Raw genomic sequence first — 25,454 nt, forward strand, 5'->3', positions numbered from 1 at the left:
CCCCCCTCTCCCCCGGTGTCCTGGCTCGGGATCTGTCCCGGGACCGCCACCCCGGTGTCCTGGCTCGAGACCCCCCCTCTCCCCCGGTATCCTGGCTTGGGATCTGCCCCAGTCCTGTCCCGGGAACCCCTCTGCCCTGGGACCCGCCCCGGTGTCCTGTCCCGGGACCTCCGCCCCGGTGTCCTGGCCCGGGACCCCCTCTCCCCGGGACCCGCCCCAGCCCAGGCCCGGGACCCCCTCTTCCCCTGGGACCCGCCCCAGCCCTGTCCCGGGACCCCCGCCCCGGTGTCCTGGCCCGGCACCCCGCTGTCCCCTGGGTCCTGTCCCGGGATTCGCCCCGGTCCTGTCCCGCTCCCGCCGCCCCCACGTGTCGCGTTCCCGCCGCGCCGCCCCCACGTGACCCTAGGAAGGCGTGGTCTCTCCCAGCGTGAGTGACGGCGAGCTGAGCCAGTCACGCGCGAGAACGCCCCCGTGCTCGCCGCTGATTGGCGGACGGGCGGGCCAGTGAGGAGGCGGGGCGGGCGCACGGCGCGGCAGCGCGGAGGCCGCGGCGGCAGAGAGGTAAGATGGCGGCGGCGCCTCCTGCTCACAATGGGGCCCGGTGTGCCCTTCAGCGCGGCCCCTGAGTTCTCCTCCAGGGCTCATCTGCCCCGCGCCGTCCCGGGGGCGGCTTTCCTCTCGCTCTCCGCTCCGATAGCGCTTCCTGAGCTCCCCTCAGGGGTGCCCCTTATGCCCACCGCCCGCGGACAAAATGGCGGCGCTTGGGCGGCGGGAGCGCGCATGCGCGGGAGCGGGGCGGCAGAGCACGTGCGCGGGCGGGAGAGCGCCGGGACAGGCACCGGGAGACAGACTGGGATGGACCGGGATATACCGGGATGGGCACCGGGAGAGAGACTGGGATGGACCGGGATATACCGGGATGGGCACCGGGAGAGAGACTGGGATGGACCGGGACAGGCACCGGGAGACAGACTGGGATGGACCGGGATATACCGGGATGGGCACCGGGAGAGAGACTGGGATGGACCGGGATAGATCAGGAGGAGCACCTGGAGAGAGACTGGGATATACCGGGATAGATCAGGATAGAGACGGTGATAGATCAGGATGGGCAGCGGGAGAGAGGCTGAGATGGACCGAGATATACCGGGATAGATCAGGATGGGCACCGGGAGAGAGCCTTGGATGGACCGGGATAGACACGGGGATAGATCCAGACTGGCACCGAAATACACCCGAGGATAGACCGGGATGCGCACTGGGGGATACCGGTATAGAGGCGGGAATAGAGCGGGATGAGCACCAGAAAGGACCGGGATAGAGCGGGGTGAGCGCCAGAAAGGACCGGGAATAGAGCGGGGTGAGCACCAGAAAGGACCGGGATAGAGCGGGGTGAGCACCAGAAAGGACCGGGATTGAGCGTGCTCGGGGCTGGGTGGGCAGCGGGGATGCCCCGGTACGGAGCCGTGCAGGGACACAGGCGGCGGAGCAGGACGAATCACCGGGACACACCGAGGTAGAGGCACTGGGGGTTCACTGGGAGGATCCCCCCAGATTCATGCAGGGCTCAAAGCTCCCTCCAGCATTTTTGGGAGTTACCTCCACAGGAGCAGCCTCATCTTCTGCTGAAGGGCTCGGATTGGATTCAAATTCTTCCCCGCTGCTACTTTTCATTGTATCAGCGTTTCGTTCCCCTCCCTTCCCTTGCTCTGCAGCATGAACAGGATCCGCATTCACGTGTTACCGACCAGCCGGGGCCGCCTGACCCCGGTGCCGCGGCCTCAGGAGCCCCTGGCCTGCTCCTTCAGCCCCCGGCCCTGCTCGCAGCCCCGCCTGGAGGGGCAGGAATTCTGCATCAAGCACATCCTCGAGGACAGGAATGCTCCCTTCAAACAGTGCAGCTACGTGTCCACCAAGAACGGGAAGCGTTGTCCTAATGCTGCTCCCAAACCTGAGAAGAAGGATGGGTGAGTGGCTTTTCCTCCTGCTTTTCCAGTCCCAGACTCTGTAGAATTAAAACAGACAGGGGGAGGTTTTTTTTTTTTCCTTTGCCTTCCCTTTTGAAGGAATGGCTGGAGTTGTGTCAGGGGAGATTTAGGCTGGATTTTGGGGAATCTTCCCCCAGTTGAGTACTTGAGCAGCTCCTGAGGGCAGTCTTGAGCAGCTCCTGAGGGCAGTGGTGACATTTGCAGCCCTGCCAGAGCCCAAGGAGTGTTTGGATAATGCACCCAGGAACGTGGTGGCATTTTGGGATGTCCCAGGAGTTGGACTTGGTGATCCTTGTGTGTCCCTTTCAGGATATTCCATAATTCTTCTCTTTCATCTGCTATATTGGATTACCTCTGAGAAGCATCTCCCTTTTCCCAAAATGTTTTTAAGCTGGAGAAAGACTCCATGGAGTTATCTGGGGACTGTGGGCTGTGCCCTGAGCCAGCAGAAGGTGGCTGCAGTGCTCCAGGCCCTGCACTGGATGTGTGTGTGCAGTCCCTCCCTCATCCCAGCACATCCCCAGATAATCCCCAGAGCAGCCTCTGGAGCTTTGGTTGTGCTGCTGCTGCTTCCCTTATGGCCTTTAAAATGTTTAAGGAGTGGAACAGTTATGCATGATAGAGCACAGATTCCTGACAAGGAGCATTGTTTCAGGGATTTACTGGAATGTGGGCAGTGGATGTCTCCACCCTAGTCCCTGTGCCATAAAATGTGAGAACATTTGGAAGCAAAAGAGCTCAAAAACTCCCTCACCTCACTGGTTTTAACCAAAAGCTGGTTTTACTCCCTGCTGCTGGTGGCAGAGGTGATGTTCCCACAGTGGTGGGTGGCATCTCAGCATTCCCAGACTGGATCTGCAGCTCCTTGTGAGAGATTCCATGTGCCAGAGCTTGTTCCTTGCACTTCTGCCTTGCTCAGGTGAAACCCTGCATCCAGAGCTGCCTCCAGAGCTCAGGAAGCTTTTCCTGACCCCCCCAGCTCAGGGAAAAAACACGGAGCAGTTGGAATGAGTTCAGAGATGAGCGTGGAGCAGCTCTCTTAGAAGGAAAGGCTGAGAGAATTTAAATTGTTCTGGAGAAGAGAAGCTCAGAGATGACTAAAGAGCTGCAGGAAAGATGGAGAGATTATTTTCAAGGGATGGAGTGCCAGGACAAGAGGGAATGGCTTCCCACTGCCAGAGGGCAGGGCTAGGTGGGATATTTGGAACAAATTTCTTCCTGTGAGGGTGGGGAGGCCCTGGAATGGATTTCCCAGAGAAGCTGGGGCTGTCCCTGGATCCCTGAAAGTGTCCAAGGCCAGGTTGGACAGGGCTTGGAGCCACCTGGGACAGTGGAAGTTGTCCATGTCCCTGTCCATGGATGATCTTTACCTTCTAAAGCATCCTGGGAGTCTGAAAATGCAGGAATGGGAAAGGTTTGGGAGCTATTCCAGGCTTGGTGGCTGCTCCTTTGGAATGGCTGTGCTCATTTAAATGCCTTAAAAAGAGGATTTTTTATCCCCCACCCCCATTTTCTCCGGCACGAGGAAAACAGGAAGATTTTAATCCCCAGATTATTGTGGCATCATGGTGCATTTAAAGCAACAGAGCTCAGAGCCTCAGGAGTGCTTTGAGGCCAAAGCAGAGCAGCAGGATCCAGGGGAGCTGCTCCTGTCAGGGTCCCCTCAGTGTTGTCCCCTCCTCAGGGGATTCATCCCTGAGGAAACCCCAAACTTTTCAGCAGAAAATACCCATGGAATCTCCACACCATTTGGGGATTTGTCCTTTGGGGGCTGCTGAGGCTGCTGAGCTCTGCTCTTGGAGGCAAACGTGCACTGTGATTTGGCATTTTTTGGCCACATTTCTCTCCACAGAGAAAAGCAAGGCACAGTTATTCTTCCCAAGAATATTTCTGGGATTGACATTCTCTGAACCTTAGAGGAAGGAAACAGAATTCTTATCGTTTGCTGTGCCTGTGTTTGTGCAAATATGAATGCAATAGGGAGATTGTTTACCCAAAGTGATGGTATTTTGTTTCCTTGGCCTATGAGGGCCCTGTGTGTGTGTGGTGACAGTCACGAGTTTCAGAATGCTGGGATCTTGGCACATTCAGTTTAGATGTGATGTAATATATTATAAAATAGTATAGTATAGAATATTAATATGTATAGTATACTATGTATAGTATACTATGGATATATGTATATATGTATAGTAAAATTATAGTATAGAATATACTATATATAGTATACTATATTATATACAGTATAACCCTATATATTATATATAGTATAATTATAATATAGTATAGTATATATAATATAATATAGTGTAATATATATAGTGTATGTATAGTGTATATGGTACTATATATAGTATATAGAATATATATAGTATAGAGTATTATAGCATACGTATAATATAATATAATATAATATAATATAATATAATATAATATAATATAATATAATATAATATAATATAATATAATATGTATATATAGTGTATATAGTACTATATATAGTATATAGAATATATATAGTATAGGGTATTATAGTATATGTGTGTATATATACATTATATATAGTGTATATATAGTATAGAGTATAGAATATTATAGCATATGTATATATATTATATATAATATATATAGCATATATAGTATAGTGTATTATAGTATAATATGGTATATAATATGCTATAATATTATAATATAGTATAATAAAGTAATTAATTAATTAGCCTTCTGATATCAATGGAGTCCTCCTCATCATTCCTCTTTTGTTTAGATGTAATGCAATATAGTATAGAATATTATAGTATACTATATATAGTATATACTATATATATAGTATAATCCTATATATATAATATGTAGTATAATTATAGTATACTATATATAGTATATAGAATATATATAGTGTAGAGTATTATAGTATATGTATGCATATACATTATATATAGTGTATATAGTATACAGCATAGAATATTATAGTATATGTATATATTATATATAGTATATATAGCATGTAGTATAGTGTATAGTATATTATAATATAATATAATATAGTGTATCCTATACTAGAATATTATAATATAGTATAGTAAAGTAATTAATTAGCTTTCTGATATCGATGGAGTCCTCCTCCATTATTCCTCATCATTCCTCCTTCATCGGGGCCTCCTCATTGCAGCTGTAGTGTTTGCTGATGGACGAGGGATTCCAGCAGCAGCAGCTGGGAGAGCAAGCAGGGTCAGGCTGGGGAGGAGGGGAGGCTCAAATCAGCTTTTAGCTTCTTCCTACCCAAAGTACCCCACAAAATCCTCCGCTGCTTTGTCCCACAGCACCTCGTTCTGCGCGGAGCACGCCCGGCGCAACGCGCTGGCACTGCAGGCTCAGGTGAAGAAATCCAACCCCGGGCCCGTGGGTGAGACCCTGCTGTGCCAGCTGAGCTCCTATGCCCGGGCAGAGCTGGGCAGCCAGAGCGCCGAGAGCAGCCGCAGCGAGGCCAGCCGCATCCTGGGTGAGCACGGAGCCCCTTGCCTTGAGATTTGAGCTTTTAGTTTTTTACAAATCCTGTGGGGGAACCACTCGTTGGTTTTTCTGGGTCTGGATTGAAGGAATTTAAACCAGTAATTCATGTTCCAGCTCAGGTGGTTTTTATTTCTTATCAGAAAAACAGTCTCACTACTGTGAGTTCAGCCACAAAGCACAAAACAGCCAACAATCTCTTGTTCCAAGGTCTTTTAAGACTAAACTATCCAATTAAGAACTGACACCTAGATTATTTTCACTTTTAACCCAATAACTGACTCCAAAGAACTGATCCCCTTTTGGCACCTGGATTATTTTCCCTTTTAACTCAAGAACTGACCCCAAAGAACTGATCCCCTTTTGACACCTAGATTATTTTCCCTTTTAACCCAATAACTGACTCCAAAGAACTGATCCCCTTTTGGCACCTGGATTATTTTCCCTTTTAACCCAATAACTGATCCCAAAGAACTGATCCCCTTTTGGCACCTGGATTATTTTCCCTTTTAATCCAATAACTGACCCCAAATAAATGATCTCCTTTTGGCACCGGGATTATTTTCCCATTTAACCCAATAACTGATCCCAGAGAGCCCCCAGTGCTGACTGGAATTCCCTGGTTCCTGGGAGGGCTGAAGCATCATTCCAAGTGTGTTTTGGTTGTTCTGGTTGTTCTAAACTGTGATGTTTTCTGTAATTGCCTGCTCCATGTCCCTCACTCAGAGTTTTGAGGTGGAGAATTCCCTCTTGGCATGAGGCAGAGCCTGCTCAGCTCCATGGGGCTGAGCTCCAGGGTGTCCCTGGCCATATTGGGATGGGGCTGAGTTCCAGGGTGTCCCTGGCCATGCTGGGATGTGGGACAGTGTCCTGTCACTCTGCTGCTGTGTCTTGCAGACGAGGACAGCTGGAGTGACTGTGAGCAGGACCCTGTCACTGTGGAGCAGACGTGGCGTGGGGACCCTGACAGTGAAGCTGACAGCATTGACAGCGACCAGGAGGATCCCCTCAAGTAGGTTGGGGGAGTAGTTAAATTTATATTTTGGGGGGGCTCAGCCTGGAACCCAGACTCTTCAGCAGAAAAAACCCATGGGATCCCCACACCATTTGGGGTTTCATCCCTGAAGGACCCTCAGACTCTTCAGCAGAAAATAAACCATTAAATCCCCAGACCCTTCAGGGATCAGCCCTTGGGGACCCCCACACTCTTTGGGGGCTCATCCCAGAGGAAACCCCAAACTTTTCAGCAGAAAAAAATCCATGGAATCCCCAGACCTTTCAGGGATCAGTCTCCAAGATACCCTCACACCTTTTGGGGGTTCATCCTTGAGGAACCCCCAGACTCTTCAGAAGAAAAAAACCCCGGGATCCCCAGACCCTTCAGGGATCAGCCCCAAAAGACCCTCACACCCTTTGGAGACTCTTCCATGAAGAACCCTCAGACTCTTCTGCAGAAAAAAACCTGGGATCCCCAGACCCTTCAGGGATCAGCCCTGAGGAACCCCCACACCCTTTGGGGGAATCAGTCTCCAGGAAACCCCCAAACAGACCCTATTTCCCTGGGTTTTCCAGGCATGCTGGTGTGTACACAGCCGAGGAGGTGGCTCTGATCATGAGGGAGAAGCTGATCCGCCTCCAGTCCCTCTACATTGACCAGTTCAAGCGGCTCCAGCACCTCCTGAAGGAGAAGAAACGGCGGTTCCTGCACAGCAGGAAGGGAGAGCACGAGGCCATCGGTGAGCCCAGACCTCCTGCCTGGGGGTGGGCACAGAAATCTGCTAAAAATGGAGGGGTTGGGCCTTTCTAGAGGCTGATTTCAGAGCAGGATAAAGGTGGGGGGGGGGGTTCCCACACTTGGTGTTTTGTTGAAGAGATGGGGAAGTGGCTGGAGCACAAGGAGGAGGATCTGGAGAGCTGGGGAGGGGCTGAACCTGGAGAAAAGGAGGCTCAGGTGGGACCATCTCAGTCTGTGACTCCCTGAGTCCTCCTCATCATTCCTCCTTTGTTTAGATGTAGTGTAATATAGTATAGAATATATAGTATAGAATATGTAGTAATGTAATATAGTATAGAATATATAGTATAAAATATATAGTAATGTAATATAGTATAGAATATATAGCATAGTGTGTATATATAGTATGTATAGAATTGTATATAGAATATATATAGTATAGAATATTATATGGGATACTATATATAGTGTACACTATATATAGGATACTATATATAGTATAACCCTATACATATATAATTATAGTATAGTACAATATATATAGTATATAGAATATATATAGTATAGAATATCTTAGTATATGTACATATATATAATATATATACTATAATATAGAATACATATAATACTTATATAGTTTATAGTATAGTATATTATAGTATAATATATATAGTATATCTATAGTATATATAAATACTATGTATACTATATACTATATATACTGTATAAATAGTATATATACTATATATATTATATATAATATATATATAGTATATATATGGTATATAGAATATATATAGTATAGAATATCTTAATATATGTACATATATATAATATATATGCTATAATATAGAATACATATAATACTTATATAGTTTATAGTATAGTATATTATAGGATAATATATATAGTATATCTATAGTATATATAAATACTATGTATACTATATACTATATATACTGTATAAATAGTATATATACTATATATATTATATATAATATATATAGTATATATATACTCTATATAGTATAAAATATAGTATATGTATATAATATGGTATATGTATGTAATATAATATTTTATACTACATACTATATATAATATATATTTAATATGATATTCTATCCTATATATGATATATATTATAGAATATCATAGTATATGTATATATATTATATATATAGTATAGTATAATGTACTGTATGCTATACTATAATACTATAATATATTGTAATATATCTGCTCCCACAGAACAGTGCAACAAAAGGAAATGGCCTCACACTGTGCCAGGGGAGGTTTGGGGTGGGCATCAAGAGGATTTCTGTATGGAAAAGGTGGTCAGGCATTGGAAATGCCCAGGAAGGAGTTCACTGCACAGCTGGACATTGCACTCAGTGCACTGGTGTGGTTGGCAAGGTGGGGATCAGTCACAGGTTGGACTCTGATCCTGGAGAGCTCTTCCAGCCTGAGTGATTTCATGATTCTGTGCTGGTCCTGTGCCCAGAGATCCCTATCACTGCAGCTCCAAAGCTTGTGCATTTCTTTGCTCTTCAGAGCTTGCAGTGTTGGCAGGAAATGAGCTATAATGTTAATTCTGAGACAAAAGTGCTTATTTTGTACTGGGATTTCCTGTTTTTTCCTTTGACAAACAAAAAAATATTCATCCATAAGGCCCTTGGTGTGTGGACAGGAGCTGGTTCCAGTAACACCAGTGCTGCTGTATTGGTTTACCCCTCCTTATCAGCTTTCCCTCTGCCTCTGCTGCCGTTCTCTCTATGCAGAGCATACTTTTGAAAGCAGGAATTCCCAGTTCAACAGAGGCAAAACCCAGTTGTGTAACTGATCCCAAGTATTGCAGAGCAAAGGACTCTTTTTTTCCAGCATCATCCTTTAATAGCTCATCCTGGAAAACGCCATAATTCAGCTCAGGCTCGAGTAAAAATAACCAGGAGTTTGGTACATACCAGTTTTGCAGAACTCTTTTTAGCAAAGCAGGCAGAGAAAAACAGATCCTGTAATTACACCAGGAATGCTGGCAGGAAGCTTCCAGAACTCACCCAGGAGTGACCTGGAATTGGACAAGTTTTTTGTTCTGCTGAAATCACAGTGCACAGGAGCGGCTCGAATTATTTTTATAAAGGAGCTTTTAAAAATACCCTGTGGGTTCCTGGTGTTCAGCAGAGGTCAGGATAAATTTTGGGATGGGACCTGCACCGCCAGGCGTCACCCAAAGCTGGTGGGTGAGGGATGGGGCCCTCAAACCTCAAAAATCCAGGCAGATTCCTGACTCTTCCTTTATTCCTGCAGGCAGCAGCCTCCTGACAGGGCCAGAGGGGCTGATGGCCAAGGAGAGGGAGAACCTGAAGAGGCTCAAGTGCCTGCGGCGGTACCGGCAGCGCTACGGGGTGGAGGCTCTGCTGCACCGGCAGCTCCGCGAGCGCCGCGTCCTGGCCACCGACGGCGCGGCCCAGCAGGTCCGTGGGGACACCCTGCAGGGGGCTCCGTGTTCTCCTGTCACCCTGGCAGTGACCCCAGGCCCTGGCAGATTGCCCCATGTAACGTCCTTCCTGCCAGGGTGCTGCCCTGCTGGGTTTGGAGAAGCTTTTTGGAGTTGGCTGTGGGAGCTTCTGGGTTTGTAGGAGCTCCTGGGGATGTTGTGGGAGCTCTTGGGTTTGTAGGAGCTCCTGGGTTTGTTGTGGGAGCTCTCGGGTTTGGAGAAGCTTTTGGGGTTGTTGTGGGAGCTCCTGGGTTTGTAGGAGCTCCTGGGGATGTTGTGGGAGCTCTCGGGTTTGTAGGAGCTCCTGGGGTTGTTGTAGGAGCTTCTGGGTTTGTAGGAGCTCCTGGGGTTGTTGTGGGAGCTCTTGGGTTTGTAGGAGCTTCTGGGTTTGTAGAAGCTCCTGGGGATGTTGTAGGAGCTCCTGGGTTTGGAAAAGCTCCTGGGGTTGTTGAGGGAGCTCCTGGGGATGTTGAAAGAGCTCTTGGGTTTGGAGAAGCAGCTGGGGTGGTTAAGGGAGGTCCTGGGTTTGGAGAAGCTCCTGGGGATGTTGTGGGAGCTCCTGGGTTTGGAGAAGCTCCTGGGGTTGTTGTGGGAGCTCCTGGGTTTGTAGAAGCTCCTGGGGATGTTGTGGGAGCTCCTGGGTTTGGAGAAGCTCCCGGGGATGTTGTGGGAGCTCCTGGGGATGTTGTAGGAACTCCTGGGTTTGTAGGACCTTCTGGATCTGTGGGACCTCCTGTCCTTCCTGCAAGGACAGCTCTAACTGCCACCATCGTGGGTTTGGAGAAGCTCCTGGGGTTGTTGTAGGAGCTCCTGGGTTTGGAGAAGCTCCTGGGGTTGTTGTAGGAGCTCCTGGGGTTGTTGTGGGAGCTCTTGGGTTTGTAGGAGCTCCTGGGGTTGTTGTGGGAGCTCTTGGGTTTGTAGGAGCTTCTGGGTTTGTAGAAGCTCCTGGGGATGTTGTAGGAGCTCTTGGGTTTGGAGAAGCTTTTGGGGTTGTTGTAGGAGCTCCTGGGGTTGTTGTGGGAGCTCCTGGGGATGTTGTGGGAGCTCTTGGGTTTGTAGGAGCTTCTGGGGATGTTGTGGGAGCTCTTGGGTTTGGAGAAGCTCCTGGGGATGTTGTAGGAGCTCTTGGGTTTGGAGAAGCTCCTGGGGATGTTGTGGGAGCTCCTGGGGATGTTGTAGGAACTCCTGGAGAAAAGAGGGCTCAGGGTGTTGGGAGGTTTGAGGATTTTTAGGAGCTCGCAGCTTGTGGAAGCTCCTGGGTTTGTTTGTCAAGGCTCTCAGGTTTTTGGGAGCTCCTGGCTCTGAGTGAGTCCATTCCAGTGCCTAAAAGAGGCTTAAAAAAAAAAAAGGAGTGGGAGTTTTAAATAGACATCCAGTGGCAGGACAAGAGGAAATGGTTTTAAACTAAGGCATGAGAGGTTTAGATGGGATATTGGGAACAAATCCCTCCCTGTGAGGGTGGTGAGGCCCTGCAATGCATTTCCCAGACCAGCTCTGGCTGCCCCATCCCTCAGATGCTCAAGACCAGCTTGGATATGACTTAAACCAGCGTGGGGCAGTGCAAAATGTCCTTGCTGTGGGAACATGAGCTTTAGGATCTCTCCCAACCCAAACCATTGCACGATTCCAGGCTCACACCACCCGCTCCAGCCAGCGCTGCTTGGCCTTTGTGGACGATGTCAGATGCTCCAACCCCTCCCTGCCACTGACCAGGCACTGCCTCACACGTATCCTTTGATCCCAGCCTCTCCCTGAGTGTTTTCCAGCAGTTTTCCCCCTGGTTGTGCCTCTTTTCTCCCTCCCTGGCCCTGAATCAAGGCCCTCGGTTTGCTGTAGCCGTTGGTTTCAAGCAGGAGCCCAGAGGAAATGTCTCCCAGTCTGTTGGTGCTCCCATGCCATGGATCAGCCAATTCGTGTGGGAGAAACAATGTCTGAGCTTGTTTTCTATGGAAAAATTCCTCCTGATGAATTCAGAGATCCATGATGAATTCAGAAATCTCTAATGAGCTTAGAAATTCCTCCTGATGAATTCAGAAATTCCTGATGAATTCAAAAATCCTCCTGATGAATTCAGAAATCCTCCTGATGAATTCAGAAATCCTCCTGATGAATTCAGAAATCCCTGATGAGCTCAGAAATCCCTAATGAGCTCAGAAATCCCTGATGAATTCAGAAATTCCTGATGAATTCAGAAATCCCTGGTGAATTCAGAAATCCCTAATGAGCTCAGAAATTCCTCCTGATGAATTCAGAAATTCCTCCTGATGAATTCAGAGATCCGTGATAAATTCAGAATTCTGTCTCCCCTGTCTGTTGGTGCTCCCCTGCCATGGATCAGCCAATTCGTGTGGGAGAAACAATGTCTGAGCTTGTTTTCTATGGACAAATTCCTCCTGATGAATTCAGAAATCCCTAATGAGCTCAGAAATCCCTAATGAGCTCAGATATCCCTGATGAGCTCAGAAATTCCTCCTGATGAATTCAGAAATTCCTGGTGAATTCAGAAATTCCTGATGAATTCAGAAATCCCTGGTGAGCTCAGAAATTCCTGATGAATTCAGAAACTCCTCCTGATGAATTCAGAAACTCCTCCTGATGAATTCAGAAATCCCTGATGGATTCAGAAGTCCCTGATGAATTCAGAAATTCCTTCTGATGAATTCAGAAATCCCTGAATTCAGAAATCCGTGATGATTCAGAAATCCCTAATGAGCTTAGAAATTCCTCCCGATGAATTCAGAAATTCCTTATGGATTCAGAAATCCCTGATGAACTCAGAAATCCTTGATGAGCTCAGAAATTCCTCCTGATGAATTCAGAAATTCCTGAACCTCCCCTGACAAAGATTGAGGCTCTTCCCTCTTGTCCTGTTCCTTGGGAGCAGAGCCCCAATATGGGATCAAGGATCTCCCAGCTCAGGGATAGCCCCAAATATGGGATTAAGGATTCCCCAATATGGGATCAAGGACCCCCCAGCTCAGGGATAACCCCTAATATGGGATCAAGGACCCCCAATATGGGATCAAGGATCCCCCAGTATGGGATCAAGGAGCTCCCAGTATGGGATCACCCCCAAATATGGGATCAAGGATTCCCCAATATGAGATCAAGGACTCCCCAGCTCAAGGATGACCCCCAAATATGGGATCAAGGATTCCCCAGTATGGGATCACCCCCAAATATGGGATAAAGGATTCCCCAATATGGGATCAAGGATTTCTCAATATGAGATCAATGACACCCAATATGGGATCAAGGATCCCCCAGTAGGGGATCAAGGATTCCCCAATATGGGATCAAGGAGCTCCCAGTATGGGATCACCCCAAATATGGGATCAAGGATTCCTCAAATATGAAATCAAGGATCCCCCAGCTCAGGGATCACCCTCAAATATGGCATTAAGGATTCCTCAATATGGGATCAAGGATCCCTCAGCTCAGGGATGACCCCAAATATGGGATCAAGGACCCCCAATATGGCATTAAGGATTCCTCAATATGGGATCAAGGACCCCCCAGCTCAGGGATTTGTGGGAGCTGCTGGGTTTGTGGGAGCTCTTGGGGTTATCAGAGTTCCTGGGTCTTTGGCAACTCTGGCTTTGTGGGAATTGCTGGATTTGTGGGAACTCCTGGGTCTGCAGGAGCTCCTGAGTTTTTGGGACCTATTGGGTCTTGAGGAGCTTTCAGATTTCTTTGGAAATTTTGGATTTTTGAGAGCCCCTTGTTTTGTTTGGGTTTTTTTTCTCCCTGGAGTTCTACTCCCCCAGCCCTGTGCAGGGAGCTGGAAGCTGCTTTTATTTCTCTCTAACCACCACAGACCTCAAAATAAAGCCAGGAGAAATCCCATAAAACAGCCAGAGAAGCTGCTGTGGGCAGCTGGTGCTCCTGGGAGGGAGGGAAGGGTTGGGTTTGTGAGAGCTCTTGAGTTTTTGGGACCTCTTTGGTCTTGAGGAGCTTTCAGATTTCTTGGGAAATTCTGGATTTTTGAGACCCCTTGTTTTGTTTGGGTTTTTTTCTCCCTGGAGTTCTCCTACTCCCCCAGCCCTGTGCAGGGAGATGAAAACTGCTTTTATTTCTCTCTAACCACCACAGACCTCAAAATAAAGCCAGGAGAAATCCCCTAAAACAGCCAGAGAAGCTGCTGTGGGCAGCTGGTGCTCCTGGGAGGGAGGAAGGAGCTGGGTCTGACTCTCAGTGACACAAACAAGCTTTTCCTGGGGCAGCTGATAACATCTGATAACATCTGTGGCTTTTCTGGAGCTCTGTTTGCTTCCAGGAGCTGGATTGTTTGTGACAGGGCACTAAAGGGATGGGGGAAAGCTGGGAAGTTCCAGATGGAGCTTGGGATTTTTGTCCTCTTGGCGATCTGTGCTTTTGGCTACCAGTAAAGCCGGTGCTGGAGCTGAAAATCTGATTTTCCCACTCCCTGTTCCCTCACCACAGCTTCCCTTGGGTGTCCCAGGTCCTTTTCTCTTGGGCTGGGCTCTGATTTTGCTGCCAGCCCAAATTCTGGCTCCCCCACAGTCTGCCAGGAAATGAATTCCTGAGAAATCCTTGAAGTAGGGAGGAGAGGAGGGAGGAGTGAATCTCAAACTCAGCCAGCTTTAAGAAACTGCCTTAAATTTGGTGTCTTTTCCCCATTTTTTGTGAGTTTGGGGGATTTTTTTTCCCCTCCTCCCACACTGGTGTGTGTGTGTGAAGAAATTGCAGTTGGGATGATTCTGGTTGGAAGGGGATGGAAGAGGAGAAAGCTGTGGGAGGAGGAAGGGGTTGGAATAAAAGGATGAGGATCAGAAGGGGAGAAAGGGATGGAAGAGAAGGAAAAGGTTGGAAGATAAGGGTGGGGATCAGAAAATGAGAAAAAGAAATGAAAGAATAGGAAAGGATGGGAAGAAAAGGTTGGAAGAAGTGAATGGGGATTGAAAAAAAAAAAGAGGAAGGGATTGGAAGAAAAGGATGGGGATCAGAAGCGGAGAAAGAGAAATGGAAGAGGAGGAAAGGGTTGGGAAGAAAAGGATGGCGATCAGAAGAGGAGAAAAGGATGGAAAAAGAGGAAGGGATGGGAAGAAAAGATTGGAAGAAGTGAATGGGGGTTCAAAAAGAGGAAGGGGTGGGAAGAAGAGAAAGATTTAAAGAGGAGGAAAAGGAGGAGTGGAGTCAGAAGAGGAGGATGGGATCAGAATAGGGCTTGGAAGAGGAAGAAGAGGGTGGGTGTGGGAAGAGGAGGAAGGGGTTGGGAGGTGATGGCTTTGATCTGGAGCTCCTTTGCCTCTGGATGGCTCTGCAAGTGTGATGCAATTGAAGAGGAGTTTCTGTCTGGGATTAAAGGCAGGAAATCCCATTTACACCTCTGGCAGGAACAGCTTTTCCACTGGGAAGGAAAATGCAGTGAGAAAATAGAAATAACATAACCAAAATGCTGGCTGTGGGAGAGGCATTGTGTGTGCTGGGATCTCCCTGCCCGTGGGGCTGGAGCTGCTCCTTTCCCAGGGATGTCTGCAAACAAAAGTTAATCCTGAGCCTTTGTGCCATCCAGCTGAGAATCTCTGAGTGGTTTATGGGATCCAGCCACATCTCCCAGCCCCCACAGAGAGGGGATTATGGCTGTTGTCCCAGATTTCCATCGTGGAAATGATGTCACCCACATCCCTGAGCATTGGGGTGCAGCTCTGGGCTCTGCATTCCTGGTCTGGGATAAATTGGGGTGGGTTAAGCAACATTTGTGGGGGATTTGGGAGCATTTATCCCTCTGGATCCCCCAGTATTGGATCAAAAATTCCCCAGCTCAGGGATGATCCCAAATATGGGATCAAGGATTCCCAATTATGGAATCACTCCCAAATATGGGATCAAGGATTCCCAATTATGGAATCACTCCCAAATATGGGATCAAGGATCCCCCAGCTCAGGGATGACCCCAAATACGGAATCAATGACTCCCCAATATGGGATCTTTTCCCAGGGATGTCTGCAAACAAAAGTTAATCCTGAGCCTTTGTGCCATCCAGCTGAGAATCTCTGAGTGGTTTATGGGATCCAGCCACATCTCCCAACCCCCACAGAGAGGGGATTATGGCTGTTGTCCCAGATTTCCATCGTGGAAATGATGTCACCCACATCCTTGGGCATTGGGGTGCAGTTTTAACCTCTGCATTCCTGATCTGGGAGAAATTGGGATGGGTTAAGCAACATTTGTGGGGGATTTGGGAGCATTTATCCCTCTGGATCCCCCAGTGTGGGATCAAAAATTCCCCAGCTCAGGGATGATCCCAAATATGGGATCAAGGATTCCCAATGATGGAATCACTCCCAAATATGGGATCAAGGACTCCCCAATATGGGATCAAGGATTCCCCAATATGGGATCATTTCCCATGGATGTCTGCAAACAAAAGTTAATCCTGAGCCTTTGTGCCATCCAGCTGAGAATCTCTGAGTGGTTTATGGGATCCAGCCCCCACAGAGAGGGGATTATGGCTGTTGTCCCAGTTTTCCATCGTGGAAATGATGTCACCCACATCCCTGAGCATTGGGGTGCAGTTTTAACCTCTGCATTCCTGATCTGGGAGAAATTGGGGTGGGTTAAGCAACATTTGTGGGGGATTTGGGAGCATTTCTCAGCATTTATCCCTCTGGGTCCCCCAGTATGGGATCAAGGATTCCCCAATATGAAATCAATGATTCCCCAATATGGGATCACCCCCAAGATGGGATCAAGGATCCCCCAGCTCAGGGATGACCCCCAAATATGGGATCTCAAGGATTCCCAATTATGGAATCACTCCCAAATATGGGATCAAGGATTCCTAATTACGGAATCACTCCCAAATATGGGATCTCAGGGATTCCCAATTATGGAATCACTCCCAAATATGGGATCAAGGATCCCCCCAGCTCAGGGATGACCCCAAATATGGGATCAAGGACTCCCCAATATGGGATCAAGGATTCCCCAATATGGGATCATTTCCCAGGGATGTCTGCAAACAAAAGTTAATCCTGAGCCTTTGTGCCATCCAGCTGAGAATCTCTGAGTGGTTTATGGGATCCAGCCACATCTCCCAGCCCCCACAGAGAGGGGATTATGGCTGTTGTCCCAGTTTTCCATCGTGGAAATGATGTCACCCACATCCCTGAGCATTGGGGTGCAGTTTTAACCTCTGCATTCCTGATCTGGGATAAATTGGGGTGGGTTAAGCAACATTTGTGGGGGATTTGGGAGCATTTCTCAGCATTTATCCCTCTGGGTCCCCCAGTATGGGATCAGGGATTCCCCACCTCAGGGATGACCCTAAATATGGGATCAAGGATTCCCCAGTATGAAATCAATGATTCCCCAATATGGGATCACCCCCAAGATGGGATCAAGGATCCCTCAGCTCAGGGATGACCCCCAAATATGGGATCAAGGATTCTATGGAATCACTCCCAAATATGGGATCAAAAGTTCCCCAGCTCAGGGATGATCCCAAATATGGGATCAAGGATTCCCAGTTATGGAATCACTCCCAAATATGGGATCTCAAGGATTCCCAATTATGGAATCACTCCCAAATATGGGATCTCAAGGATTCCCAATTAAGGAATCACTCCCAAATATGGGATCAAGGATTCCCAATTATGGAATCACTCCCAAATATGGGATCAAGGATTCCTAATTATGGAATCACTCCCAAATATGGGATCAAGGATTCCCAGTTATGGAATCACTCCCAAATATGGGATCAAGGATTCCCAATTATGGAATCACTCCCAAATATGGGATCAAGGATTCCCAATTATGGAATCACTCCCAAATATGGGATCTCAAGGATTCCCAATTATGGAATCACTCCCAAATATGGGATCAAGGATTCCCCCAGCTCAGGGATGACCCCAAATATGGGATCAAGGACTCCCCAATATGGGATCAAGGATTCCCCAATATGGGATCATTTCCCATGGATGTCTGCAAACAAAAGTTAATCCTGAGCCTTTGTGCCATCCAGCTGAGAATCTCTGAGTGGTTTATGGGATCCAGCCACATCTCCCAGCCCCCACAGAGAGGGGATTATGGCTGTTGTCCCAGATTTCCAGATTTCCATCGTGGAAATGATGTCACCCACATCCTTGGGCATTGGGGTGCAGTTTTAACCTCTGCATTCCTGATCTGGGATAAATTGGGGTGGGTTAAGCAACATTTGTGGGGGATTTGGGAGCATTTATCCCTCTGGATCCCCCAGTATTGGATCAAAAATTCCCCAGCTCAGGGATGATCCCAAATATGGGATCAAGGATTCCCAATTATGGAATCACTCCCCAATTATGGAATCACTCCCAAATATGGGATCAAGGATTCCCAATTATGGAATCACTCCCCAATTATGGAATCACTCCCAAATATGGGATCAAGGATCCCCCAGCTCAGGGATGAGCTCCAATATGGGATCAAGGATTTCCCAATATGGGATGGCCTCCAATATGGGATCAAAAAATTCCCCAGTTTAGGGATGACCCCCAGTATGGGATGACCTCAAATATGGGATCAAGGATCCCCAGCTCAGGGATAACCCCAAATATAGGATGAAGGATCCCCCCAGCTGAGGGATGACCCCTGATATGGAATTAGGGATTCCCCAATATGGGACCACCCCGATATGAGATTAGGGATTCCCCAATATGGGACCACCCCAATATGGAATTAGGGATTCCCCAATATTGGATCACCCCAATATGGGATCACCCCAATATGGAATTAGAGATTCCCCAATATGGGATCACCCCAGTATGGAATTAGGGATTCCCCAATATTGGATCACCCCAATATGGGATTAGGGATTCCCCAGTATTGGATCACCCCAATATGAGATTAGGGATTCCCCAATATTGGATCACCCCAATATGGGATCACCCCAATATGAGATTAGGGATTCCCCAGTATTGGATCACCCCAATATGGGATCACCCCAATATGAGATTAGGGATTCCCCAGTATTGGATCACCCCAATATGGGATCACCCCAATATGAGATTAGGGATTCCCCAGTATTGGATCACCCCAATATGGGATCACCCCAATATGGAATTAGGGATTCCCCAGTATTGGATCACCCCAATATGGAATTAGGGATTCCCCAATATTGGATCACCCCAATATGGGATCACTCTCTGCCTGTACCTCTGCTGCTTTCCTTGACCTCCTCTCCCCAGATATCTGCCAGGACACCAACCAGAGCCTTTTCAAGCCTTGCCAGGGCTCTGAGGAGGTTCCCTGCAACAAGCCCGTGCCCGTGAGCCTGTCGGAGGAGCCGTGCTGCCCCCTGCACCTGCGGCTGCCCCCCCAGATGTACGTGCCCGAGCAGGGGCTGGCAGTGCCCCAGGAGCTGGGGGCAGCGCCCTCGGAGCTGTACCTGAGTGCAGCCGAGCTGCAGCCCACCGAGAGCCTGCCCCTGGAGTTCAGTGATGTAAGTGGCACAGCTGGGCTGGGAGAGGAGGTTCTTGCAACCTTTGCTTCCCATCCCTTCCTCCTCTTCCGTTTATCTTCCTCCTTTTCTGACCCCTGTTCTTTTCTTCCCATCCCTTTGTCCTCTTCCATTTCTCTTTCTCCTTCCTACCCCTTCCTCTTTTTCAACCCCCATTCACTTCTTCCAGCCTTTTCTTCCAAGCCTTTTTTTCTTCCATTTCTCTTTCTCCTTTTCTGATCCCCATCCTCTTCTTCCTGTTTTTCAACCCCTATTCACTTCTTCCAACCTTTTCTTCCCAACCCTTTCCTCCTCTTCCATTCCTCTTTCTCCTCCTCTGATCCCCATCCTTTTCTTCCACCTTTTCAGCCCCCATTCACTTCTTCCAACCTTTTCTTCCAAGCTTTTCTTCCAACCCTTTCTTCTTCCATTTCTCTTTCTCCTTTTCTGATCCCGATCCTTTTCTTCCAAGCCCTTCCTCTTTTTGAACCCCCATTCACTTCTTCCAACTTTTTCCTCCCATCCCTTCCTCCTCCTCCACCTGAGAGCCCACCTGGGATGGGAGAGGAGCTTTTTCCAACCTTTTCTTCCCATCCCTTCCTCCCCTTCCATTTCTCTTTCTCCTTTTCTTCCCATCCCTTCCTCCCCTTCCATTTCTCCTTCTCCTCCTCTGATCCCCATCCTTTTCTTCCTCTTTTCCAACCCCCATTCACTTCTTCCAACCTTTTCTTCCAACCTTTTCCTCCTCTTCCACCTGAGATCCCACCTGGGATGCTGCATTCTGAGGTTCTGAGCACAGGAGGAGCTGCTGGAGTGAGACTGGAACAGCTCTGGGATCAGGTTGGGGATGTCCAGCCTGGAGAGGAGAAGGATCCAGGGACACCTTGGAGCCCCTTTGGGACAAAGGATGGAGTGCCAGCATAAAGGGGAATGGTTTCCCACTGCCAGAGGGCAGGGTTAGATGGGATATTTTGAACAAATTTCTCCCTGTGAAGAATCTCCCTATAGGGAGGCCATGGAATTGATTTTCCAGAGCAGCTGTGGCTGCCCCTGGATCCCTGAAAATGTCCAAGATGAGGCTGGACAGGGCTTGGAGCCACCTGGGATAGTGGAAGGTGTCCCTGTCCCTGTCCATGGATGATCTTTACATTCTAAATCCATCCTTTAGTCTGAAAATGCAGGAATGGGAAAGGTTTGGGAGCTATTCCAGGCTTGGTGGCTGCTCCTTTGGAATGGCTGTGCTCATTTAAATCCCTTAAAAAGAGGATTTTTTTATCCCCCACCCCCATTTTCTCCGGCACGAGGAAAACAGGAAGATTTTAATCCCCAGATTATTGTGGCATCATGGTGCATTTAAAGCAACAGAGCTCAGAGCCTCAGGAGTGCATTGAGGCCAGAGCAGAGCAGCAGGATCCAGGGGAGCTGCTCCTGTGAGGGTCCCCTCAGTTTTTGGGGGCTGCTGAGCTCTGCTCTTGGAGGCAAACCTTGGATCTCTGGTGATGGAGGAGAGATTCCAGCCCCAGGAGCCAGGAGAACAAGCAGGGTCAGGCTTGGGGAGGGCTCAGATCAGATCCCAGCCCCTTTCTGTGCAAACAGGAGGTGAAATTTTGGGTTGGAAAGGAAAAGCAGGGCTGGTTTCCCTCATGCTGTCCCTTGGGAGGCTTCTGAGCTCTCTCTGGGGTGCTGCAGATCCACGGGAGCTGCTGGGGGGGGGTGTCTGTGTTGTGTCTCAGCAGGCTGGGGAGGTGCCACTCCTGAGGCACGGGAATGTCACCAGGAATGTCACCAGGAATGTCACCCTGGTGTCACAGCCCCTCTGGAGCCAAAACAGATCCCAGATTCTGCTGAATGCCAGCTCCTCCTGAATCCCAGTCTGTCCCAAATCCCAGCCTCTCACAAATCCCAGCCTCTGCTGAATCCCAGTCTGTCCCAAATCCCAGCCTCTCACAAATCCCAGCCTCTGCTGAATCCCAGTCTGTCCCAAATCCCAGCCTTTCCAAATCCCAGCTTCTCCCAAAACCCAGGCTCTGCTGAATCCCAGTCTGTGCTGAATCCCAGTTCCTCCCAAATCCCAGCTCCTCCTCAATCCCAGTCTGTCCCAAATCCCAGCCTTTCCAAATCCCAGCTTCTCCTGAATCCCAGCCTCTTCCAAATCCCAGCCTCTCCTGTTCCAGGTGTCCCCAGGAGTGTGTGTGACATCCTGGATTGCTCTGGGGGTCCCCAGGAGTGTGTGTGTTACATCCTGGATATGGGGGACTGATCTGGGGGTCCCCAGAACTGTGTGTGACACCCTGGATTGCTCTGGGAGGTCCCCTGGAATGTGTGTGTGACATCCTGGAGAGCAGAGGTTTCTGAGGTGTCCAGAGCCCCCCTGGCATGGTGCCCACTCCTCCTCCTCCTCCTCCCTGCCTTCCTCCTCCCTTCCCTGCTGCTCCAGCCCTGATAATCTCTCTTTTCCCTGGCAGGACCTGGACGTGGTGGGTGATGGGATGCAGTGCCCACCTTCCCCTCTGCTCTTTGACCCTTCTGTGAGCCTGGATCCAGCCCTGAGGGACATGGCTGAGGCTCCCATCGACATCCTGGCCCTGGAGGAGCCTGACAGGGGCAGCTCCTGCTCCCCCCTCATCCCTGCAGCCCAGGGGCCTGCCCAGGTATGGACTGACAGGGCTCTGGTGGTTATAAAGGGAAAAAAAAATCCAGAATTTCCTAAGAAATCTGAAAGCTCCTCAAGGCCCAAGAGGTCGCAAAAACTCAGGAGCTCTCACAAACCCAACCCTTCCCTCCCTCCCAGGAGCACCAGCTGCCCACAGCAGCTTCTCTGGCTGTTCTATGGGATTTCTGCTGGCTTTATTTTGAGGTCTGTGGTGGTTAGAGAGAAATAAAAGCAGCTTCCAGCTCCCTGCACAGGGCTGGGGGAGTAGGAGAACTCCAGGGGAAAAAAACCCCAAAAACAACAACAAGGGGCTCTCAAAAATCCAGAATTTCCCAAGAAATCTGAAAGCTCCTCAAGACCCAATAGGTCCCAAAAACTCAGGAGCTCCTGCAGACCCAGGAGTTCCCACAAATCCAGCAATTCCCACAAAGCCAGAGTTGCCAAAGACCCAGGAACTCTGATAACCCCAAGAGCTCCCACAAACCCAGCAGCTCCCACAAATCCCTGAGCTGGGGGGTCCTTGATCCCATATTTGGGGAATCCTTAATCCCATATTGGGGGATCCTTGATCCCATATTGGGGGTCCTTGATCTCATATTTGGGGTCATCCCTGAGCTGAGGGATCCTTGATCCCATATTGAGGAATCCTTAATCCCATATTTGAGGGTGATCCCTGAGCTGGGGGATGCTTGATTTCATATTTGAGGAATCCTTGATCCCATATTTGGGGTGATCCCATACTGGGAGCTCCTTGATCTCATATTGGGGGATCCTTGATCCCATATTGGGGGTCCTTGATCCCATATTGGGGAGTCCTTAATCCCATATTTTGGGCTGATCCCATATTGGGGAATTCTTGATCCCCTACTGGGGGATCCTTGATCCCATATTGGGGAATCCTTAATCCTATATTTGGGGGTTATCCCCAAGCTGGGGGATCCTTGATCCCATATTGGGGGTCCTTGATCCCATATTGGTGAATCCTTAATCCCATATTTGGGGGTGATCCCATACTGGGGAATCCTTGATCCCATACTGGGGGATCCTTGATCCCATATTGGGGGTCCTTTATCTCATATTGAGAAATCCTTGATCCCATTGGGGAATCCTTAATCCCATATTTGGGGGTTATCCCCAAGCTGGGGGATCCTTGATCCCATATTGGGTGTCCTTGATCCCATATTGGTGAATCCTTAATCCCATATTTGAGGGTGATCTCATATTGGGGAATCCTTGTTTCCATATTTGGGGGTGATCCCATACTGGGGGGTCCTTAATCCCATATTGGGGAATCCTTTATCCCATATTTGGGGTGATCCCATAATGGTGGATCCTTGATCCCATATTGGGGAGTCCTTGATCCCATATTTGGGGGTGATCCCATATTGAGAAATCCTTGATCCCATATTGGGGAATCCTTGATCCCATATTGGGGAATCCTTTATCCCATATTTGGGGGTGATCCCATAATGGTGGATCCTTGATCCCATATTTAGGGTTCATCCCTGAGCTGGGAGATCCTTGATCCCATCTTGGATGAGTTTTTCTCTTCCTCCTCACACAGCAGCTGGCTGTGCCCATGGTCTGGGTGGCATTAGGAGTGCCAGGCTGTGGGTGCCACCCTTGTCCTGGGCATGTCTGGGACAATGGGGATGTCTGGGATGCTCTTGGAACCTCTTAATCCCAGTTGAGGGTTTTTAGGGGAGTTGTTTCCCAGCCCAGGGGTTCCCCTTTCTTCCTTGGAGTCTTAATTTTCACTGGGAAAACTGAAATTTATTCCTCTCATCCTTTCCGGAGCTTGGGGTTTCTTTGGGGTGTCCCCACAGGGACAGGCGATGTCACCCACTGTCCTGTCATGGTTCCTGGGGTGAAAGCCAGGTTTTGGGGTTCTCCTTTCTTCCTTGGAGTTACTTTTCACTGGGAAAACTGAAATTTATTGACTGAAATTTGTTCCTGGCATCCTTTCTGGAGCCTGGGGCTTCTTTGAGGTGTCCCCACAGGTGATGTCGCCCACTGTCCTGTCGATTAATTAATTAATCCACATTAATCCTGTGGATTAATGGTTCCTGGGGTGAAAGCCAGGTTTTGGGGTTCTCCTTTCTTCCTTGAAGTCTTAATTCTCACTGGGATAACAGAAATTTATTGACTGAAATTTGTTCCTCTCATCCTTTCTGGAGCCTGGGGCTATTTTGGGGTGTCCCCACAGTGACAGGTGATGTCACCCAGTGTCCTGTCATGGTGTGAAACCCAAGTTTTGGGGCCACATCCCAGGGGTTCTCCTTTCTTCCTCGGAGTCTTAATTCTCACTGGGATAACAGAAATCTATTGACTGAAATTTGTTCCTGGCGTCCTTTCTGGGACTATTTTGGGGTGTCCCCACAGTGACAGGTGATGTCACCCACTGTCCTGTCCTGGTGTGAAGGCCACGTTTTGGGGTGGGGAGGGTGTCACACCCCAGGCTCTGACTGAAGACCCCCAGTTTTTCCGTAACTGTTGGTTTCAAACGAGAGCCCAGAGCACAAAAAAAAAACCCTCCCGGTCTGTTGGTGCTCCCACCTTGTGGAGTTCCCAATTCGTGTGGGAGTGACAGTGCCAGCCCCAGGCTGTGTCCCAGCACCCCCTGCCGTGTCCCTGTGCTGTCCCAGCAGTGTCACCTTCCCTTGCAGCCCCAGCAGCAGCAGCCACAGGGAACGGCCTCGACCAGCCCAGCCCGAGGAGCCAACGGGAGCCTGGAGCCAGGAGCCGTGGGCTGAGCCTGCTGTGGGACCCTCAGCGTGGGACCTGGGGGGGCTGCAGAGCCTCCAGGAGGAGCTGCAGCTCCAGCTCTGCTGATTCTGCAGCCACAGAAACCCCAAAATCCCCAAGATGGGGCTGCAGAGCCTCCTGTTCTCCATGGGGATGGAGCGGCCACGGGAGGGAAATCACCAAATTCTGGGGGACAGAAATCACCAAATTCTGGGGGACAGAAGTCACCAAATTCTGGGGTACCCTCACCGTGGGACTTAGGGGTCCTTGAGTCCTTCTCCAGTGCCAGGATGAGCTGCTCTGCTGATTCCTGCAGTCACAGAAACCCCAAAAACCCCAAGATGGGGCTGCAGACCCTCCTGTTCTCCATGGGGATGGAGTGGCCACGGGAGGGAAATCACCAAATTCTGGGGGACACCTGGGGTGTCAGCATGGGATCTGGGGAGGCTGGAGAGCTGCTCCAGTGCCAGGAGGAGCTGCAGCTCCAGTTCTGCTGATTCTGCAGCCACAGAAAGCCCAAAAACCCCATCCAGACCTTCCTGTCCTCCGTGGGGATGGGGCAGGAAATCACCAAATTCTGGGGGACAGAAATCACCAAATTCTGGGGGACAGAAATCACCAAATTCTGGGGGACCCTCACCATGGGACCTGGAGGGGCTGCTCCAGTGCCAGGATGAGCTGCTCTGCTGATTTCTGCAGTCACAGAAACCCCAAAAACCCCATCCAGACCTTCATGTCCTCGGTGGGGATGGAGCGGCCACGGAAGGGAAATCACCAAATTCTGGGTGACAGAAATCACCAAATTCTGGGGGACCCTCACCGTGGGACTTGGGGGTCCTTCTCCAGTGCCAGAAGGAGCTGCAGCTCCAGCTCTGCTGATTGTACA

The 25,454-nt window shown here is 49.1% G+C and overlaps 1 protein-coding gene and 1 non-coding gene across 3 annotated transcripts; both read left to right on the top strand.

Moving 5' to 3' along the window:
- The first annotated feature begins 517 nt into the window (after positions 1-517).
- On the top strand, positions 518-25,126 carry KANSL2 (KAT8 regulatory NSL complex subunit 2). Of its 2 annotated transcripts, none has more exons than XM_058042126.1 (10): positions 518-561; positions 1,716-1,967; positions 5,312-5,490; positions 6,396-6,510; positions 7,071-7,234; positions 9,541-9,707; positions 11,361-11,457; positions 18,920-19,173; positions 21,636-21,821; positions 24,490-25,126. In XM_058042126.1, the coding sequence occupies exons 2-10, from the start codon at positions 1,717-1,719 to the stop codon at positions 24,574-24,576; spliced, it is 1,500 nt and encodes a 499-aa protein (XP_057898109.1). In that variant the 5' UTR covers positions 518-561; position 1,716; the 3' UTR covers positions 24,577-25,126. The 2 variants fall into 2 exon arrangements, with proteins under 2 accessions (XP_057898109.1, XP_057898110.1); XM_058042127.1 differs by lacking the exon at positions 518-561 and adding an exon at positions 1,169-1,392.
- LOC131094576 (small nucleolar RNA SNORA2/SNORA34 family) lies at positions 11,533-11,660 on the top strand. Its single transcript, XR_009115690.1, has one exon. It is a non-coding gene; the product is annotated as a small nucleolar RNA SNORA2/SNORA34 family (small nucleolar RNA).
- Positions 25,127-25,454: the final 328 nt, after the last annotated feature.

The sequence above is a fragment of the Melospiza georgiana genome, chromosome 29 (genome assembly GCF_028018845.1).
Source record: "Melospiza georgiana isolate bMelGeo1 chromosome 29, bMelGeo1.pri, whole genome shotgun sequence".
Lineage (NCBI taxonomy): Eukaryota > Metazoa > Chordata > Aves > Passeriformes > Passerellidae > Melospiza > Melospiza georgiana.

What these genes read in the sequence shown, in the direction of transcription:
- KANSL2 (XM_058042126.1), top strand. Translation starts at nt 1,717, where the DNA reads ATGAACAGGATCCGCATTCACGTGTTACCGACCAGCCGGGGCCGCCTG. An exon ending in GACCAGGCACTGCCTCACAC is followed by an intron (nt 11,458 to 18,919) that starts GTATCCTTTGAT and finishes TCCTCTCCCCAG; the next exon opens with ATATCTGCCAGGACACCAAC. An exon ending in TGCCCCTGGAGTTCAGTGAT is followed by an intron (nt 19,174 to 21,635) that starts GTAAGTGGCACA and finishes TTTCCCTGGCAG; the next exon opens with GACCTGGACGTGGTGGGTGA.